This window comes from Pseudorca crassidens, chromosome 11 (genome assembly GCF_039906515.1).
Source record: "Pseudorca crassidens isolate mPseCra1 chromosome 11, mPseCra1.hap1, whole genome shotgun sequence".
NCBI lineage: Eukaryota > Metazoa > Chordata > Mammalia > Artiodactyla > Delphinidae > Pseudorca > Pseudorca crassidens.
This window is the reverse complement of record NC_090306.1, coordinates 90532309-90553530: the sequence shown is the minus strand read 5'-3', so window position 1 is coordinate 90553530 and position 21222 is coordinate 90532309. Positions and strand designations below refer to the sequence as shown.

Here is a 21222-nt window from a genome sequence, read left to right as displayed (position 1 = left end):
CTCCCACTGTGGAGCACAGGCTCCGGACGCGCAGGCTCAGCGGCCATGGCTCACGGGCCCAGCTGCCCCGCGGCATGTGGGATCTTCCCGGACCGGGGCACGAACCCATGTCCGTGCATCGTTAGGCGGACTCCCAACCACTGCGCCACCAGGGAAGCCCCCCAACTGCCTCATTCTTGATCCATAAAAACCACCTGACCTTTTAGTAAGGGCCAAGCTTGCTCTAAGTGCCCAACAGGATTTACTGACGGCTGTGAGCATAGGCTCCTGGGCTGCGAGGCATCCCTCATCTGATTCATCTGGGATCATGGGCAGGAAGGAGGATGCAGATAATGCCTTATAGATTTTCATCTTATAAGGAGTTTAACCCACATTCCTTAGAGGCAAATCTTCACTCCTCCCCACTTCGTATTGGAGATTTGGAAACCCCAATCTGAAGTGACTTTCTCAAGTTCATAGAATGAGCCATAAATGGTTGTTGGGTTTCCTAGGAGACTTGGTTCCCTTTCCAGCAGCAAAAACAACCAGGAAGTAGCTGTATCGGAGGCATGGCATATCCAAGGCAGTCCAAGACTCAGAGCAGTGCTTCATGAACATATATTGGCCTGGCAGGAGGAGACAACTTAGTTGTCAAAAGGCAGGTAATCCTTGAAGTTTACAGAGCACACTGGCACGGAGAACCTGATCTGAGCTTCACAGTCTACCTCATGAGACAGAAATGTACACCACTTTACAGATAAGGATACTGAACATGGCAGTGGCTTGTTGGCAGTGGTGTGGCCAAGGTCACCCAGTTCAAAGGTGCTAAAGTCAGAATTCAAACCCAGATCTTCAGTCTCCAAAGCCTATGCTTATTCTTCCTGCTGCATCCTACTGGGCACAGGCTAGTTGTTCTCTCTCATCCCTCTATCCATTCATTTTGCAAATATATAGTTATCAAGTGTCTTCAGTGCAAAGTTCTAACAGAAGAGATGGACAAAAGCTATTTAACAGGAAGCCAATATAGTACAGCAGGATATCTCTGAGGGACCAGGGTCTCAGGACCTGAAAGTATCTTGGTTGCTCATGTATTCTTTTTTTATTATTGATTTCCCCCACTCTTAAAACTGTAAGTTCTAACAACCTTGAGTATCTTGTTCAGCACCTAGTTCCCAAGAGCCTGGAGCAGTGTTGGGCACAGAGCTGGCGGTGATGGCTGTGATGAAGTGAAGCAGAATGAAGGAACAGGGAATGGTGGACGGGGGATCCTACCCAGGAAGGCCTCTGGGAAGAAACAGCATTTGAGCAGAGACCGAGGGTGGTGAGGGAGCAAAAAAGGCCTTCAAAAGTTCTGACAGCGGGGACCACAAAGGCAAAGGCTCTGAGGTGGGGTCATGTGTGACCTATTTAAGGAACTGGAAGAAGGCCCGGGGGCTGATGTGGAGTGGCCATGGGGTAGACAGTACAAGATGAAAGAGAAGACAGACACAGGCCAGGAAGAATGTGGGGCCTGGGGTTAGGACAACTGGATTTCAAATCCCAGACCTGCTACTCACTAGCTATGTAACACTGAGATGGTTCTGGAACCTTCCTGAAGCCCTGCCTCCCAGGTTTCTCCAAAGATTAACTGAACTGATACGGGTGAGGCACTTAGCATGCTTGGCTTTGTGGGAAGATGAGGAAAGCATGGTCTCTCTCCAGCAGGTGCTCACAGCCATGATGGGGACAGACGGCAATGGTGACATCTAGCATTTATTGAGTGTCCTCTCCATGCTGGTCACTCTGCTTCACCTCTGCTCACCTCCAGCAGCTCTGAAACAGAGACCTGAACAACTCTGATCTGTGAAGAGGAAAGTCTCAGAGAAGGTAGGTGATGTCACCACCACAGGTCTGTCTGACCCCAAAGCCGTTTGCTGTCACCACGGCACCCTGCCTTGCTAAGCCAGCAAGTAACCAGGAGTACGTCTAGATTACAGTAAGGTGCTTCCAGCTCGGCCTGGCTGCTTCACAGAGGGTGGGGGGGAGGCATTTCAGCTGGTCCTTAAAGGAGTCGGCATCTGCCAGACCAAGGAGGAAAGAAGGGCATTCTGGGGAAGAGGGCCACCGTCGCAGACAAAGGCACAAAATGGGTTCTGAGAAAGGTGAAGAGCCCACTGACCTGTGACCCAAAGAGTGGTGGGAGACAAGTGGGAGAGTCCATTAGGAGCAGATTGCAAAGGCCTCACCCACCAGGCCAAGAAGCCTGCAGGCAGCTGGGAGCCAGCCATGATTTTTAAGCAGTGGGGGAGTAACACGATGAGCTTTGTTTCTGAGGAACTGGATGAGAACAGGGAGTTCTGACTTACGCAATACCTGAAGAAAACGCCGCCTGACTTACAAAGTGTCACTGGGTTTTAATAGAAGGCGTTATTCATCCTCTTTACATCAACAGTCTTTTGGGGCGCTGTGCTGAGGCCTATTTTAGGAACCTGCAGCTTTAGAAATGCTACATGAAAGAGCTGACATGCCACACTCGCAGCTACCAAGGGAGGACGGGGCCCCAGGTCCCTCCGGAGGTGCCGGAGCACACCCCAGTGTCCCCTCCCCCAGGCCCTGGTCATTATCAGGAGAACCACGCCACTGGGGCCTGCTCCCGTCCCCCCATGCACCAGGATGCTGCTTCTCCTCTCTCCCCGGGACTCCCCGTGGTGGTGACACACAGGATGCTGTGGAAAGTGGGCCCAGGAGGCGGGCAGCTGTGGCCTCTCCAGGAGGTACCTCAGGTCAGTGGGTTGCCATGGCGACACCACAGGCCCCGCCCTAGGGGCTGCTGGGTTCCAGGAAGGGGTCCCTGCCCTGCCTCCAAGGGGCAGCCTTACGCTGCCGCTGCTTTTATTCCTTCCCTCGCCCACCAAACCGTGATTTAGTGCCAACTGTTTGCCAGGCTCTGAGGATCTAGTGATGAACATGGCAGGCAAGGTCCCTGCTCTCAGGGAGCTTATATTCTGTGGTGGAGACAGACAAAAACAAATAAGCAAGATGACTTAGAGCATGATGAGTGTTCCAAAGAAACGAAGCCCTGGAATGGGACAGAGATTGGGGTGCTGTTTTAGGTGGCAGGGACGCTGAGGGCCTCTCGGAGGAGGTGATGTTGAGGCAACTGCAAAGGGCCAAGGTGGGAGTGGGCTTGGAGGGTGTGAGGAAGAGCCAGGAAACCAGTATGGTGGAGGAGAGGAAGGAAGGGGGAGGGCAGTGCGAACTGAGGTCAGAAAGTTAGGAAGGGCCCGAAGTTTGCTGGCCGGAGTAAGAACTTCACATCTGTTCCAAGTGTGCCAAGACGCGATTGGAAGGCTTTAACCAGGTGACATGAACTGCACTGGCTCAGAAAGGGCAGCCTGTGAGGGGACTTACATTCGTTCATCCCACCGTCCGTTTATCAACTACTTATGTGGTAGCGTGTTGCAGGCACTGAGCTACACAGTAGGGACATAGCAGGGAACAAGACAGTTTCTGTCTTCATGGAAGGCCAGAGTTTAGTGCAGAAGTCAGCTATTCAATAATCACACAAATAGAGACATAATCACCAAGAAAGCCAGGGGAGGGAAAAAAAAAGAAAGGTCTGACCTAATCTGTGAGAGTCAAGGAAGCTTCTCAGAGGAGGCAGCATTAAACTGACAGCTAAAGAGTACGAAGACATGTGTTACTACCCCAGGGAAAAGAGGGAGGAGTGTTCCTGGCAGAAGGAATGGCATATGCAAAGTCCCTGAAGCTGGCAGAAGGATGACACACCCAAGAAACTGACAGGCAGCCTGAGCGTGAATGGACACATTCATTCAGGTGTTAATTCAACATGTGTTTACTGAGACTATCCTGTATAACTAGCACTCTGTAACATGCTAAGGGGCATGTGCACGTAAAAGCCCTGCCTCTGTACTCAGGGCTGGGTTAAGGAGTCTGGATTCTGTTCAGTAGATGGTTGAGAACCTCTAAAAGTTTTTGGGTAGAGTGTGGCATAAACAAATCAGCTCTGTGGGCAGCTCCATCCAGGACTACTAAACACAATTTTAGTGGGGAGGGAAAGGGAAGCAGGAGACCATATCATTTATCATCTAAACCTGGACATTTCTGAGACTGAAAAGCAGTGTTAGTAATAATTTTGCCGGGACCATATGTGTAAACCAGGATTGTCCCAGGCAAACTGGGACTTAATGTCCCCCTAGTAGGAGGCCACTGCAAGAGTCTAAGTCTTCGATGCTTGAACCAGAACAGATGAGTGAGATGAGAAAAGATAAGAACTCTGCCCTCCTTCTAGCTAACTGTATCCACTCCTCTGGTCGATCCATGGGACCAGTGTCCCCATGTCTCTTCTTCATCAGCTGGGGTCTCAATCACTGCATGATGCAAGTGAGTCCACTAATGACATATCCTGGAACGTGGCCTCTCAATGAAGTACCATCATCCTCGTCAACATCATAATGGGAGCAATGACTTGCCCAAGATCACACAGCCAGTAAGCAGCTGAGCCAGGGTTTGAATCTGACTCTAACCTAACCATTAACTTATACTGTAATACCCACAATTACACATGCCTTAAAGTCTCATTGTGAGCACTAAGCTGTGTCTAAAATAACACCAAACACACAATATGTGCTCAGGAATGTTACTGCTCCTTCTTACTTCAGGAAAACTCAATATAGAAAGCTCTAAAGTGGGCAAAGAGATTAATTAAGGTGTCATTGTTTGCAATATACAAGAATTAGTGAGGGAACCCTGAAGGTGCACCAATGCTGATATTTCACAGATCATGAACTCACCAACAGTCTCCAGAGACTAGAGAAAATTAAAGTTAAGGTGTTCAGTGCCATCTCCTGTCGAATATAAATTCAATGTGAAAGGAAATCTCTGCTCTGAAAATATCTCTGGGAACACCAGAGTTAATGTACATAATTGCATAACCAGGTTGTAAAAATTTCATTCCCCCTCCACTTCTCGGGGTGGGGGGGCATACCTATCCTTACCCAATGTTGGCAGACATTTTCTTTGTTTCTATTGCTATTATTACAATATTATTAAAACACAAAAAATCTGAAAAAGATTACTGGAGCCAAGGCTACTCGCTGCGCACATCATCTGGTATTATTTGATTCTTGACATCACTGCCTTTCCTAGGTTTTTGTTTGTTTGTTTACTTCTTCTGCATTTCTTCTCACCCCCTGTATTAGAGGATGTGGATTCCCCCTCCGAAAACTCAAGAGTCAGGCACTCCTGGCTGCCGGACCCAAAGAAACTTCAAACTAGCCTGCACTTTTGAGATAAATCAACAAAGTATCCTTCTCTTAAGCAAAGCGCTTTTTTCTTTCCTGTGTTAATCTATCGAATAAATTATACTTTTTAATGTTGAAAAGAGAAACATATTGACCCACAATCCCACCCCTCTAACGTGTGAACTACTTGTCCTTTTTCTGCATTGCTCCCCAGCCTCATGCGCACCTGTGCACATATGTGAACTGTAATCTCAGGGAATGTACAATTTCTCTTCCTTTTCCTCTCAACATTCTATCATGGAGATTTCCCCTCTGTTGCTACAGTCCTCACGTTGATCATTGTTTAATACGTGCCCTGTGTTCCACTGAGCTAATGTTCCTATTTTTTACAATGTTTTAATGGACGACTTGGTGCATGTAATGTTTTCTTTCATTTGGATCATTTCCCGAGAATCACCTAGGAGAAGGAAAAGTAAGCATGTGGGCTTCGTAACTAGCTACAGACGAATGGTCTGAATTACAGCCTTAGTACTTACTACTGAAATGACTTTAGGCAAATTCTCTAAACCTCAGTGTCCCCTTGTGTAAAATGTGAGTAATAATGATGTGCCTACCTCATCTTAGTGGGGTGTGATTGCAGTGAACAGATGCATGGAAAGTACTTAGAGCACAGTGCCTGGCACAGAGCACGTTCTAAATACATGGAACCGCCGTGAGTCCCAGGCACCTGTTTATGACTAAGGCACTTTTTTGGTTTGTTTGAATAACAATGTAGTCGTTAAGGACACAGACCGTGGAGCTCAACTGCCAGGTTCAAGTCTGACTTCCTTTAAGTATGACCTTGGGTGAGCAACTCAACCTCCTTGAGCCTCAATTTTTTTTAATCTGCAAAATGGGAGTGGTAATAATAGCACCTCATGGGGTTTGTATGAGAATTAAGTGAATAAGGCACAGAGAATGTTTACATGGTAAGCACTAAATAAGTCTTAGCTATTATAAGTTTTATATCCACCTCCCAGGAATTACTCTTTAGTTCCTTCCTGTTATCATTCTTTCTGTTTGATTCTTGGATCTCTTGGTGTATGGCCTTGGGAGCCGGCAGGACACTAATTCTAATCCTCCCCTTACAAGGGACCAAGTAAATTCTGCAACCCTGGGCAAATTACTTAACCTCATGGACCTCAATTTTCTTCCTATATTAAAAATACTTACCCCATGAGGTTACTGTGAGGATTAGGAAAAATAATATAAGCTCCTTAAGAGCTGACTGTACCTTATTCCCCACACTTAGGACGGTGCTTGGCACAGAAGAGCAGATCAATGAGGAGAGAAGAGGAAGGGCTGAGAGGAGAGAGGGAAAGAAAGAAATGAATGAGGCACCAGCACCATGCCTGGCTCACAGGGGCTCAAGAGTGTCAGTTCATCTGCAGTTAATCTATCAAGTACTTGCTTGCATGGAGTCTTGAGCCAGGCTTCCTAGAAAGCAGGCGAAGAGATGCAGCATTCCTCAGAATATGAAGGAGGCATTGATTTGTATCTTAAGTAAATACTCATCAAGCACTGACTTGTGTGAGACACTCTGGAAGATGCTTTGCACTGTGCTAAGCACAGAGAATAACGACACAGGTGGAAATCTTGAGAAACAAAGGAAGAAGCATCAAGTAAACAATGAAAATGAGGATTGGAAGTATGTGCACTTCAGGCCCACATGGATAAGAGCACTGTGAGGCAAAGTTAAGACAGTCAGAGCTCTGTGTGGAAGGGAAACCACCAACACCTTCATTACAACTGCATGTTTTTCATTGGTATGGCGATGGCCTGGTTTAAGAAAGCAGGACCGGGCTTCCCTGGTGGCGCAGTGGTTGAGGGGACATGGGTTCGTGCCCCGGTCCGGGAAGATTCCACATGCCACGGAGTGGCTGGGCCCGTGAGCCATGGCCACTGAGCCTGCACGTCCGGAGCCTGTGCTCCGCAACGGGAGAGGGCACAGCAGTGAGAGGCCCGCGTACCGCAAAAAAAAATTAAAAAGAAAGCAGGACTAGCTTTGGTGCCATAACAACCTCAGTTCAGATACTCTCGCTGTACGAACCGATGCACGTACAGTGACTGAATCCCACAGAGTGGCAGTTTCACTAAGTATAAGATGGGAATGATCCTGCCCAGATCACAGGTTTATGAGGTTATGTACTGAAAAGACTGAACACAGTGGAAGTGTTTTATAAAATGTTTTCTTCTCCTATGCAGTCCTGGGGGAAGGGGCAGAAAGGGGAATGGGGAGAAGGCAGGTCTTGGTAGCTACTAGGGGTACACAAGGAGAAGCAAGTGCTCGAAGCACCTTCTGTTTATTGAGCTTTTACAACATGCCAAGGCCCTGTGTGGACCCCTTTATATGCATTAGTTCATTTAATCCTCACAAGACCCTCTAAGATAGGTACTCTGCATGATCCCACTTTACTAACAAGCAAACTGAGGCTCAGAGAGGTCACGTGACTTGCTGAATTCATACATCTAGCCCATGGCAAAGCCGGTTCTCACTAAGTCTATGGGATTCTATAGCCAGAGCAGTTAATGATTGTATCAGTGATTGCAAACTCCCTGCTATTAATGATTGTATCAGTGGACTTCCCTGGTGGCGCAGTGGTTAAGAATCCACCTGCCAAATCAGGGGACACGGGTTTGAGCCCTGGTCTGGGAAGATCCCACATGCTGCGGAGCAACTAAGCCCGTATGCCACAACTACTGAGCCCGCATGCCACAACTACTGAAGCCCGTGCACCTAGAGCCCATGCTCCGTAACAAGAGAAGCCACCACAATGAGAAGCCTGCGCACCGCAACAAAGAGTAGCCCCTGCATGCCGCAACTAGAGAAAGCCCATGCGCAACAACAAAGACCCAACATAGCCATAAATAAATGAATGAATAAATAAATGAATAAATAAATATTTTGAAAAATGATTGTAACAGTGATTGCAAACTGTGACATGCTATGCAATGGAAGGGGCTGTTACTTTAACACCCAAGGTTTTTATGCTTAACCTATTGTAAGGAAAATTATGTCTGTAAGTAAATAGGTATGAAGCCTTTGATGATATAAGATGTCAGATTTGCCAGAGTAACTGGCAGGCGGGGGATACCTCCCCAGTGGTGGTGCCAGGTTGAACTCAGAAGCTCTGAGAACAATTAGAGATGAAAGGAACGCCTGACATGAAGGTGCCCCCGCAGGAAGGGGCCCCCGTGGGTGTCCTCAGTCAGCAGTCTGCTACCAAAGTCACATCCAGGTGCCCCTGACAGCCAGAAGCCCACCGACACCCGTGACAGTGTGCTCCAGAGAACTGCAGCATGAGCGGCCATCTCCCCCAGGATCAGGGGTACCTTGACCTCCTGAACTTCGTTACACAGTAGAGCAGGTGAGCTAGGATGGACACCTCTGAGGTCCTCCTTCTAACTCCAGGTCTTAGGAGGCAAGGAGGCAGCCTGGCTTTGAAATCAGAATAATCTGTGCTCAAATCCTCATTTGACACTAGCCATTTGGCCTGGACATGTTACCTAGGCTCTCTGCACCTCGGTTTCCCCTTCTGTAAGATGGGGAAAATAATGCCTTCGGTTGGGTATGAGAATTAAATGAGTTAATGTGCATAAGCATTTAGCACAGTGATTGGAAAAGATTATAAATGTTATTAATCTGCTACCCGACTTCAAAAAGGGAGTCACTTGATTAAAAAAAGCAACTAATAATTTTGGAAATAATTCATTAAGGCAGCCTGCCGTCAATTACCAAAATAATTCGTGTAGTTCCCTCCTTCTCTCCCATCCTCCCTCTGTCCCTTCCTTCCTCCCTTGTCTCCTTCCTTCCTTCTTTCCTTTCTGTCTCTCTTCATTCCCTTTTCCTTCATTCTTTCCTTCTCAAAAACAATCTATGTATCAATATATAGTCTCCAGGTACTATGTACAGTCAAACGGCTTTGGTGTTTTTTTCCTTTCTTCTTCTTTTTTACGTATGTCTCAATACCAAGAAAAACTCTGAACAGAACGCAGACCCACAGGGAATCCTTTTTCTAGGTTCCTCATCTCTCGGATCTCTCTGGACCCCTCTGGACCTCTCTGCCCTGCACGCTTTCCCTGCTATGCTCGGGGCTCAACCAGCCTGAGTGAGGCTCACGCCTGTTGCCAGTGAGACCAGGTCCAGGCAGGCAGCTCTCCCCGCTCCCAGTGCCTCCTCAGCAGCGCCCTGCAAGGTAGCCCAGGCGGATAATGCCCTGCAGCCTGGGCACCCGGAGGAAACCCCAACAAAGCAGGCAAATAATTCATTCTTCTAATCACAGCAAAGTTTTCAAACTTTAAAACGGAGCCTTGATTAGAAGAAAAGCTGTGGTTTTTTTTTTTCTAAAAGCCTGGCATTTCTGAAAAGGTCCCCTACCCAAACCACAGCAACCTCAAAAACTCTGCCCACTGAGTTGAAAATAAAAGTTCATGGAGACCAACGGCCCTCTCACAACAACAGCTCAACGCTTTAGAAATCTTCTTTCCAATGCTTAAAAGTTTTCACATTTTAACTGAGGGCCTGAAGCCCTCTGGGATCTTCCTTCCTTGTAAACTCCCAGGGCTTTCTCAGCCAAAGTTATTTATTTTTTTTATGATGTCTAATAATGCTTTGTGGAGAAACTATTTTGTTTTTGTAAAAGGAGCCATCAAGTAAAAAAACAACAACTCCTAGAAACAGAAATTTTAGCTTTTTTCATAGCCATATAAGAATGATAAAAAATTAGTTGATTTTCTTTTCGGTAGAACAAAGAACTTATAGAGGCACCCAAATTCTGCCCCTGCCCCCACTCTACATTTCTTATCAGCAGTGGAACTGAACATCACAAAGAAAACACGGCGAAATATTTAAAGTGATCAATCAATTCCACCATAAACAGATCTGCGTTTATGCCATGGGCCCAATTCCAGAACTTTATAAAACCCCAACAACTTCAAGAGGAATTTCACCTACCCATGAGCTCTGAGAACCAGTTCACAAACTATAAATACATCACATGTATCAACACCCCCAAATTTAGACTCATCGTTCAGAAAAAGATGATGTGGAGCTCAAATATCAGCCCTGCTTTTTTAAAAAATTATAAATTCTGTAATTGTAACATTCAAAGAAACGCCTCCTTCTTCAAAAGTCTAAGATTAGCTTGAAATGACTTCAGAGCCGTCACAAGATTCAAAACAAACATGTTAACATACGTTTCTCCACGAAATGCGTTCGTGCCTCAAAAATTGGTTGCCGGCGGTATAATTAGCAATCACTAATCACCCTTTAGATTATTCAAATGACAGTTCAAAATCTAGTTCAGGAGTAGTTCACTCGTGTTCACTGATACTGCATTTTCTCCAACATGATGGATTCAGGAGATCACTGCTTATGAAGTAGTAATTCTCCCTTCCAATTAAATAAAAATCTGCTATATTCATCAATCTCACTTAGGCTGCGTCTAAACAATGCTGACCTTTAGCACAACTGGGTAGTCAGAAAACACGCAGGGCACTAAGCCCTGACTAACCTTCACTGGGTTGAAGCCTTTTCAAAGGCTTTCTTATTATCCCCTTGAGTTAAAGCAAAACAATCACAACAATATAAACCCAACACGTCAAGGTTCACCTGTCTACTAATAATTCTTGATGGCTCATAGGCAGATTATGCTTTTACATTTTATTGAGGATTAAACAACCACAAAAGTGGAGACTATATACCGATTTTAAAGAAATTCTGCTCTGAGGATCAGATCTGAGCACAGAAACCACGTAATCTACTGGCACAGGTAATTCAGCCCTGGTTGCCTAAATTCAGATCCTATTCAACTGAAAACAGAAGGGCTGAATTTCATTCTTTCTTTTCTGCTTTTTATGATCTTTCTCTCTCTTAAAGAAAGCTGTTAATATTTCAAAAACCCAAAAACCACAATGTAGATAAAATCAAGTTATAAAGACAGAAACGGAACAAATGGACATTTTCTCCTCACGTTAGAAAAATATGCAAGAAAGGCCAAAGAGCTAAACGAGTTTCCTGCTAAAACAAGTTTCAGAGAAAGACTCACTTGAAACTGGTTTCCCCTTCTTGGAAGTCAAGTGTAAAATGGTTCAGTCTTAAATAAAACAGTGATGCCTACACGTATTGGGCAGTGGGGGGAGGGCAGTGGATGAAGAACGCGGGCCATCACGTTCTAGAACTGGGAGGGTGTCGGGGTTGTGTAGGGGCCTTCATCAGAGGTGTGCACCATACGTCTCCTCCGAGAGCTCCACGGAACTAACTTTCTTGCAGGATTCAAATCCCAGTCAACAGGTGTTGCCTCTACAAAGACACATTTTCCACTTCCTTTAACAAACTGGAAAACGCAAGGGTGAAACCATGGCAAACAGAAGCACATAAAATGCCTTGTTCATGGGAAAGGTAGAGAAATGAATATGACATGAATCCCTCAGCCTAAAACCTTTTAGAAGAGAATGATTTATCTTGACATGAGAATTGAGACTATGTCTACGTAGTGCAGAAAACATCTAGATATGCTGAAACAATCTAAAATTTTTTCAGCATTCTTATCCCCTTTTCCCAACTAGACACCTAGGATTTGGCACAGGAGGCCAGATAATTATTTTCAATCATAGTAAGGTCTGCCATTTACTGAGCAATTTCTAGGAGCCAGGCTTAACTTAAAGTGCACAATCTCATTATATCCTCTTTTTGTTCTTATTGAAGTATAGTCGACATACAATATTATGTTAGTTTCAAGTGTACAACACAGTGATCCGACAAATACATTACCACACAATCACCACGACAAGTCCAGTAACCATCTGTCACCACACAAAATTATTATAGCATTATTGACTATATTCCTTATGCTGTTACAGTACATCCCTGTGACTTATTTGTTTTATAACCGGAGCTTGTACTTCTTAATCCCCTTCACTTATTTCACCCAACAACCTCCTCCTCCCCAGTATATCCTCTTAAGAACCCTAGAAGGTAAAGAGTGGATTTTTTCACAAAGAAGGAAGTTGAGGCTTGAGCACTTAGGTCATTTGCCCCGGGTCACACAGCTAACAAGGGACCAAGCAGGGATTTAAATCTTGGTCTATCTGATAGCAAAGCCCATGTTCTTTTCATTAAAGCACACCCACATGTACCTGAAGCCATAGGGAACACATATCTGTGAATGACTTCTAGCTCTAATATATGGTTTGTTAAATTACCAAAAGGCTACATATATAATCACAGTACTTAATGGCTTCTGCCTCATTAGTTTATTCTGGCTGAGGTATGTGTGTATGTGAGCATGAATGAAGCCTAGACATTCACAGACACAAAGCGAATGGTAACTAAACTTCAAATGAATCCCCGAGAAGACTGCAGTGCATTTCACATCTGTAGTAAAGATGTGTCCCTTTATGTCCCTACTTTTGCCAACGATAATTTACAATTTTGTCTTCACAGTATAAAAGACTACCCTAATGCTTTCTTACAGGAAGAAAATAGCATGCTTTTGCTAAAATAATATACGCTTTCATTGGACATCCTTTCCAACACAACCCTCTCCCTCGCTAAAACAAAAAAGAAAAGAAAGACAGTATAGCCTTGTGACTAAGAGTGTGGATCACTGCAGGTTAGGGTACTTACCCCCTTCAAGGATATCCTTTATCTGCCTCCATTTCCCATTGCATAGAATGGAATGGATAATAACAGTACCCCTAACATATATTTTAAAATACAACTAATAATGAATTTAAAGTGCTTAGTACATGCCTGGCATGTGAAAGGCACTTGACAAACATTAGCTTTAAAAATGAAAACAAAAACCTAGATTTATTACTTGCATTCTGTCTCAGGAAAGTTTGGCACACGCAATTAAGATCGCTCTTGCTTCCCATGCAGTCAAGGTATGTCTCACAGCCCAACTTCTAGAGCTCAGAAACTTTTCAGTTTTGAGCCTGTTGGTTTCCTCCTTTAAACTGCGAATGATAAGAGTTCCTTCTTCATAGCGTTGTTGTGAGCATTACCTAGATAATGCATTTAAATTAAAATGCTTAGCAAAGTGAAAACATATAGTAAGTATTGAATAGATGTTATTTATTATCACTTTCGCATTGCAGACTCACAACAGCCCTATCGGACGGTTCTATCAATTCTGTAAGAAAATTGAAGCTCAGCAATATCTAGCTTCCAGACCAAAGACACACAGCTTCATGTGGCAGAAAGGCACCCTGTGAAAGGTAGCAACCTCCCCATCATCACACTCTATCTTCATTAATCTAGATAGTGTTTTCTCTTCATAGTACGTATCACTAGCTGAGATTATCTATATTTGTGTTTATCTGTTTCTCTGTCTAGAATTTATGCTCCAGAGGAGCAGAGATGGCATTTTAAAGCTCAGCATTTAGCAGAATGCAGGGCACATAGAAGGCACATAGAATTCTTGAATGAATGGATGGATGAAACAAGCTAAAATTTGCCCAAAGTCTATACTCTACTCAACCCTTATGATGCACTGCCTCCTACCACTGCCATCGTTTAAAATCTCTTCAAATCCAGAATCATATGACAACTTCAGAGACGTGTTCTCTGGGGCTCAAAGACACAACATTCCTTGCTCCTCCACTCTCATCCATGCATTTCCCTTCTCACCAAGTGGGATTCAAATCTACCTGGCGGCCAGCGTCATCACCAAGCCCTGCCAGCCTAGCGCTCTACCAGTGTCCAGCTGAAGCAGGCAGGGTGGGGCGAGGGAACGGGCTTTCCCAGTCTGGCCTCCGATCCAGCTCTGCTACGTACAAGTTGTGACCCTATGCAAGTTCCAGACCCTCTTTTATCCTAAAAAGGGACAACCCAGAACTGCTGTCAGGCTTAAATGGCTAATGTGTGGTAAAGTGCCTGTTAATGGGGCTGCCACATGGTGGGTGTTCAACAAGAGAGAGCATCCTTTCCTCCAGGCCCCAAGGGGACACTATTTTTCTGTCTCTTGTAGCGCTCACCACTCTCAATATGTCCATGCCTTCCCTCATCAAAACGTTTTAAAGTCCTTGACAGTAGGGACTGTGGCCTTATTCATCCCCAGGCTCTGCCACCCAACAGGTGCTCAGTGAGCGAGACTGAATAAAACCTCCGATAAATTCACCCAAAGTAATTTTTTAAACTTTTACCTGACACCTCCAAATTATCTGTCTTTGAGTTATTCTCTCCCCTAACCTTGATAAAATTGCAAAGACATCTCAAATAGAGTGAGTGTGGGGAGAAGCAACGTCAGAGATTCTCCCCCCCCACCACGTTTTCCATCCTGCAGAACAGCGCATCCCTGGAGGGGCAGCTGAAGAGTGTCCCAAGTAACCTGTACAGCAGGCAGGGCAGGCTCTCAGGGGTCTATGCAAGTGGAGACCTGACTGTCTGGCGTCCAACTTGTGATGTCACCATTCCATACCTTTTCAGCCTTCTTTTTTTTTGCACAGACACCAAGGCAAACACACACATCAACTTGACTTAGAATCACGATTTTGCAGTGTTGGAAACAGAAGACAAACCCTGTGCCTGATGCAGGTCACAATAATACCTCTGTCGTGGAGCGCTCGTGAGGATCAATGTGTGATGAACTACTTTATAAACCTAGTACCAGGCAGGTGTCACAGACACGGGCATGTAAATTAGTCATAAACTTTCAGACAGACCGTGGCAATCTTTACATCCAATCCGTTCATTTACAGATGAGGCAACAGAGTCTGGGGAGAATGGAAGGACTCCTCTGCTGAACATATCACTAGGAGGGGTGGCCAGGTGTGAGAAGAGCCTCACCTCTTCCTAAAAGCTTGAGCAACAGAGGGTAAAGTCTGGTGTACTCTTGATAGCAACATCTCACCACATGGGCCAGTGTGGCTTCTTATCCAGCATTTGCGGGGGTCTGTGATGCTGACTTCACCACCCAGAGGCATTTCAGTGTTGACGCCGGGTACAGCTCCATACAATCTAACGCCTTAAGGAAAGCACCTCAGGTGTAACTGAGAAAGGCAATTACAGGTCCTTAAAAGGGGGTTATTCAAGGTTCTTGACTCTTAAAATCCTAAATGACTTGTAAAAATATTTTAGTATATTATTCGTTTGGGGAGAGAGTCAGTAATTGCGCAGTGGATCATAGTTCAGATAGTGGTAACCTGGGCTCTATAGTAAAGAGGGATACGTCTAACTTGTCAGAGAATCCCAGTCTGTGAGCTGTCTTACCCTTCATTTTACAGGCAATTAAAATTAATCTTGTAAAGGCTAGAAGATTTACCTAAAGTATCCTTACAAGTGGCTGAGTCAGAATGATAACCCCGAGCTTTCCCCACTGTACAAAGGAGAAAAAAATTGGGAGGATCTTCTCTTCAGTACCCTCCCTACCCCTCCAAGATTTCTGACCAGGCACCTCCTTCTCTTCTCTTTCCCGCCTTATCCTAACCCCTTGCCCTTTCAGATCCAGTTTGGGGGGGGGGCGATGAGAAATTCATCTGGGGCGACCCACGGGTCGTGGGGAAGAAAAGCCAGAACCTTTCACGTTGGTGAGCCTGTGGCTCGTGGTGGGGGGGGGCGGGCGCACTGCCCAGCTGGCGCCTAACTTCGGGATGGGGAGGGAGGCTGGACGAGAACCCGGAGGAGGAGGGGTGGGAGAGAGGGCGCGCAGGCGGGCTGAGAAAAGGTGTAGCTGCTGGAGAGAAATTAGAGACCTCGGCGCCTCTGGGAAGCAGGATGGTCCAGCTCTCACACAGCGGCGGGGAGGCCCCGTGCAAACTCCTCTCTCCCCCTCGTACTCGGCCTTTTGTTGTCGGCCTCTGCCTCTGGCTCCCGCTCATGCCCTCCGGTCCCCTGCCCCCCCTGAAGTCACCCCAACTGCACTCATAATATTTTGCTTTGCGCTGGGTCTGTTTTCCACCACCAACTTCCAGCAGTCTCCATGGCGACGCGCTGGGGAGGGGGGCGGGCGCAGCTATGGAAATCCCAGGGCCTAGTCGCCGGGCGGGCCCTGCAAAGTTTTCCGGGTCTCCAGGACCTACAGGCCGGGTGGGAAAGCGCGCTGTCCCGGGCCGCCGCACCAAGTCGCGTGCGGGGCTCCCCGAGCCCGGCCTGCACGCCGCGTCCGCGCTGGCTAGTGCTGCAGCCACCCGGACTGGGGACCTGGGGACCACGCGGCTCTTAGTTGACCCTGATGCCAAACCCAGACGTCGGCACTTGGCAGGTGGCGAGGGTGGCGCGAGCATGCCCCCTTTACCGGCCACACACACACACACACACACACGGCCGGGGAGGGCGAGACAGTCTGATTTGGGCGCGGGGGCAAAGTTCACAGCTCCGACCCCTCGTTCCCCGAGCTCGCAGTCCGAGTCCCGGGGCTGGAGAAGACGGCTGCTTTCCTAGGCCCGGGGCCTCCTCCCACCCGGGCGCTCTATGCCCCGCCGGCCCCACGCCAAAGCCACTGAAGGTCCCCACCTGCGGGCCCTCGGAGCCAGGTCGGGCCTTGTGCTGAGCCGGAGGCCTGTAGACCAGAGTGTCTTCCCGCCGTTGTAGCCCAGGGAGCTCAAATCCGGCTCTAGGGGTGCTTTGGCCGCTCTGGGTTTTGGAGGTCGCGGCGGAAAGCGGGTAGAGGCAGAAGTTTCCAGGTCGGGTTCGTCACTGCCCCTCCGTAAGGCGCCGTCCCGTTTAACAAGAAACAACCCTTACTGTTGCGCAGGCGACCAACCTGGCCCCGGCCCACTTTGCACAAGTTCTCTGTGGCCTAAAACTCTACCTACTTTCCCCCCACCCCGCCCCTCGTTCTCGAATTTCCAGGTACCTTGAGTAACTGAGCAACGCTCGTCGGGGAGGGGCAGCCGGGATTGGAGCCACAGGCCACGAATACGTTAAGCGCCGGCGGCGGCCCGCGTGGGGACGGCGGGCCACACGGGGCTCGGCGCAGACTGCGCGGCGCGGGGCTGAGGCGCGAGCCGGCAGCGACGCAGCTGCAAACCGCGCACCGGGCGGAGGGCGCGTCAACCGCCCCACGCGTGCGCCTGCGGCCTCCGCCGCCTCCCCGAGCCCGGTCGCGCTGCGGGCCTCCTGTGAGAGGAGCTCTGCTTTGTGGCACTCGGCGGCGGGCTAGGCCAGGGCCCAGAGGCGCGCGCCGGCTCCCCGGCCTCCTCCGACGGGGCATTGTCTCAGCCCTCACACTTGTTGAGTATTTTGGGAATACTTGAGGAATATATTACCGCCTCGGTGCGCGGAACAAAGGGGCGCGTTTCCGCAGGCCACGCTGAAGGGGCCCCCAGGCGGACCACTAGAGCCCCGGCCCCTGCAAAACTGTCCTCCCGGGCCCGAGGCACGTTGCGGTGATTTTCCTTTTAAGAGGAAGGGACGGAGGCCTGGCCCGCCGGCCGCTCCGACCCCGGACGCTCCGGACATCGCCCCAGCACTTGCTGCGAATCGATCGTTCCAGCCCTTTCGGAATGAAATAATAATAACGATAATATTCGTGGTTCTGCCGTAAGATTTGCGCGCAATCTGCCGTAAAAGGAGCAGAATCGAACTGCTCCAAGGAGCGCAGGTCTCAGCAAGACGGGGAGAAAGGACCTTTACATAAAAAGGGAAACTCCAAAGAAAAGCTAATTGGATTAAGTTCTCTGGAAGCGAGGTGAGGGAAGGTCCTGGACCGGACCGCGCCGAGCCGCACTTCCCTTGTCGTCGGTTTTGCAAGCCCGAGTGAAAATGTCACCTGGTGCGCCTCGTGTCATTTCTTCACGCTGCCGTTTCCCAGAACTTTTTGAGTTCAGGATGGCGATCTAGGGATGTCTCAGATTTTCGAAAAGGGGAGGGGAGTGGATGGGAGAAAAGATTTCAGAACCCGTTGCGGGTGTCTGCTGTAAGTAATGACCAGGTGTCTCCACGACCACTAGCTAGAGGACAGAAAACAGAACGTTTCCACAACCCCACAGCTCTCCCCAGAACGCACCGAGAAGCTCCAGTCGTGTGGAAGGGGTGGCTAAAACCCCCAGCTGGGCCATGGCTGGTGCGGGGCATGGAGACCCCAAGTCCCTACGTGAACCCCTTGCAAATACTTGGTCACAAACCATGCAGACATGGGTTTAATTTTGTTCAAGGATATTCACCTCTAAAGTTGGGGTGCCCAGGAGGTGCGTAGTGGCACTAACACTTGGCATAGCAGTATGTAGGGAGGGTCTCTTTTCCCTCTCTGGGCGCCCTCTTTACCGCCAGCGGAGAGGATCCAGCAGGGCTGGCCGCGCACCCGCAGCCGGGCGGGCGGCAGGCGACGCCTCTCCTTACCTTCATTAGTCATTGCACATAGTAAGGAGTTCTTCGGGGCTCAGCCTTTCCCCACTCCCAGGGGACCCACACCCACTCGGGGGAGCGCAGTGGAGAAGGACTTAGCTCTTGAGATCAGAGATAGACAATTACCCTGGAAAATCAAATATACCCCTGGCCAGAGGGGGTGGGCGTCTTGTCCACCAGGGCCCCAGCAGAAGCCAGGAGAGGCTGGAAATCTATCTGCAAGGACGGAAGAAAGACCATCTGGGGCAATGCCCAGATGACCCCTACTCCCACCCCACATCCATTTCCAGCCTGCTTCGGAGTGGAGATGGGGAAACAATCTTGTGGTGTTTATTTGCTCAGGGAGGAGTCGCGCGTGTGTTAGGGGATGGCAGAGACTGGAAGGCACTTGTTGCTCCGCGCTGCAAAGTCCAGCAGCGGATGCTCGTAGGCATCCCCTCAAGCATCGCGTCAAGCTGCTGCCTCGGCCCAGGCTGCTCTCACTGCCCTGTTTCTGCCTCTCCCCACGAAACTCCAAGGCTGCAACCAAGCCGGGACAGGACTGCACTGGTTGGAAGACTGCGGCTGGGGGAGGAGGTGAACTTCCAGAGAATTTCTTTCACCTGGAAGGGGCACAGGGAGCATAACTCTGATCTAGAAGTTTGGCGGCTCTTCAAAGGCGCTAGAACTGGGAGGTGGCGAAGACTCTACTGGAGAAAGAACCGAGACGCTGGGCTTTTTCGTTGTAAGAGATTCCTTGGCTTGCTTTCTCTGTTGTTACGGACGGCCGCAACCCCAAAACCTGATGCCCACAGCCAACAGACCCCAAAGTGCCGAGCAGTTTGCAGACCCAGACGCCAGGCCTCGCCAGCCGCTCAGCGTCTTGTCCTCCCTTCAGCAGAATTACAATCCCCAAGCGGAGCGCATCGTCGGGTGCCCCTTCCGGGCAAGGAGGCTACACCCCGCCTCGGACGGCCCGGGGCTCCCTCCTCCAGACCGGGCGCGGATTCCCCAGGACCACCGGGTTCGCCGCCGCCACTCCCTCCAGCTGCGCATCTCTACCAGTCGGAGCCTCTGTCCCCACCTCCCAGGCGCTGTGCGGAGCCGTCGCCCTCCCCCGCCTCTGGGGCGTTCCGCTCGGCTTCCTGGCCCTAGCCACCAGCTCCAGAGCGCACCGCTATTCCGGGGCCCCCAAACCGGGGGAGGAGCCGGGCCCGGGAGGGGGCGGTCGGCTCGCAAAGTTTCTGCAAGTGGCACCTCGAGCTCGCCGCGAGCCAGCGAATCTTTACATAACTTTGTGTCCGCGGCTAGCAAGAGCGCGCTCCTCAGCGCGCGCGCACACACACACATTTACACATACAGTCACACGCTTACACACGCGCACACTTCCACGCATCCGCTTACAGACATCGCACATCGCATGGGATTGAAAACTTCTGCAGGCTCCGTTATTTCCTGGGGTTCCGCTGTCAAGTTGACCCTTCTGAACTTTTTGCGACTCTTGCTGAAGTTCCCCTTCTACCTCTTCTTTCCCTCCCAATGTCTCCCCCCAACCCCCACCAGTAGGACTAACCTGTGGAATCCATGTCGGGTTCCTCCAGTAACCCACAATGCATGCTCTTCCCATGGACAGCACAGGCGCCCCCCAAAAGTCCTGATGTTTGGGGGTCCCCTGTGCTAGAGCTGCCCAGGGAGGAAGGGAGGAAGGAGGGGAGAAGGAGAAAGAGACGCAGAGAGTGCAAGGACGGAAGGATAAAGAAGAAAAGGAAAAGGCAGAAAGAGAAAGGCGAACAGAGAAAGAAGAAAAGAGGAGAGAGAGAGAGAAGGGAGAGAGCTCGGAGAAGGGGGAGAGAGAAAGAGCGAGCGAGCAAGGGGACACTCAGTAATCCAGCCGGGCAAAGCCAAACCCGTCAAAATGTTTGCGGATGTTTCATGGGAAAAAGCATCATTTTATAGGAGCCCCGATGGGAGCAATGTCATTGATAGGCCAGCCGGCCTGATGAATGGCCGCTCGTCAGATGGGGCCGTGGCGAGGCGCACTGTGAAGCCCATTGTGGGCCTGTTTTGAATAAGAAAAGCCGCCTCCGAAAAGGGGGGCTCAGAGCGACGCAATCCCAGCCCTCCGACTTCCCCCTTCTATTATAGCATTAGCAACGTTTTTCTTATTTAAAGTTCCAGAGGCCTTCTCCAGCCTTCGCCCGGCACTCATTATAGGCGAAATCAAAATTGGCTTAGATGTGGCCCCCTCCCCCCTGCCCCCCTCCCCCGCTCCGGCCAGGCGCGGCGCAGGCTTGGGGGGTGGGCAGGGGGCTCCGAGGAGCCTGGTGAGTCGCCTACGCGGCCACGAGTGGGCCCCACTCCTTTCCCGCTTCTCTTGGGCCCCCCAAGTTTGGTCCCGGGTTAGATTTTGAGTGGGAGCCCTGGGGATGAGGTAAGCCTTGACTCCCTTCCACGCGGATCCGCGGACACGCGTGGGGGAGTGGAGAGCGCTGAAAGGGGAGGGGAAGGGGAACTGCAGCCCTAAGACCCCACCCCCACCCCGGGCGGCGAGAAGGCCGCTTGGCAGGGAGGGTGTGAGGCGCTGACTCATCTCCAGAACTTTCTCTATCTTCTGGGTGTATCTGCCTCTCTCTCTCCGCCTGCCTCCCTGTCTCTGTCTCCCTCTGTCCTTCCCTCGTCCTCTGTGTCCCTCTA

General features: G+C 49.3%; 1 protein-coding gene across 2 annotated transcripts in view; it reads right to left on the bottom strand.

Moving 5' to 3' along the window:
• Positions 1–20549, bottom strand: part of RFX4 (regulatory factor X4) — a 166679-nt gene extending 146130 nt beyond the window's left edge. For both annotated transcript variants that reach the window (XM_067697836.1, XM_067697837.1), the window contains exon 1: positions 20102–20549. In XM_067697836.1, the coding sequence (XP_067553937.1) occupies positions 20102–20144 (43 nt within the window). In that variant the 5' untranslated portion in view covers positions 20145–20549. The remainder of the gene's footprint in view (positions 1–20101) is intronic.
• Between the last annotated feature and the right edge of the window lie 673 nt (positions 20550–21222).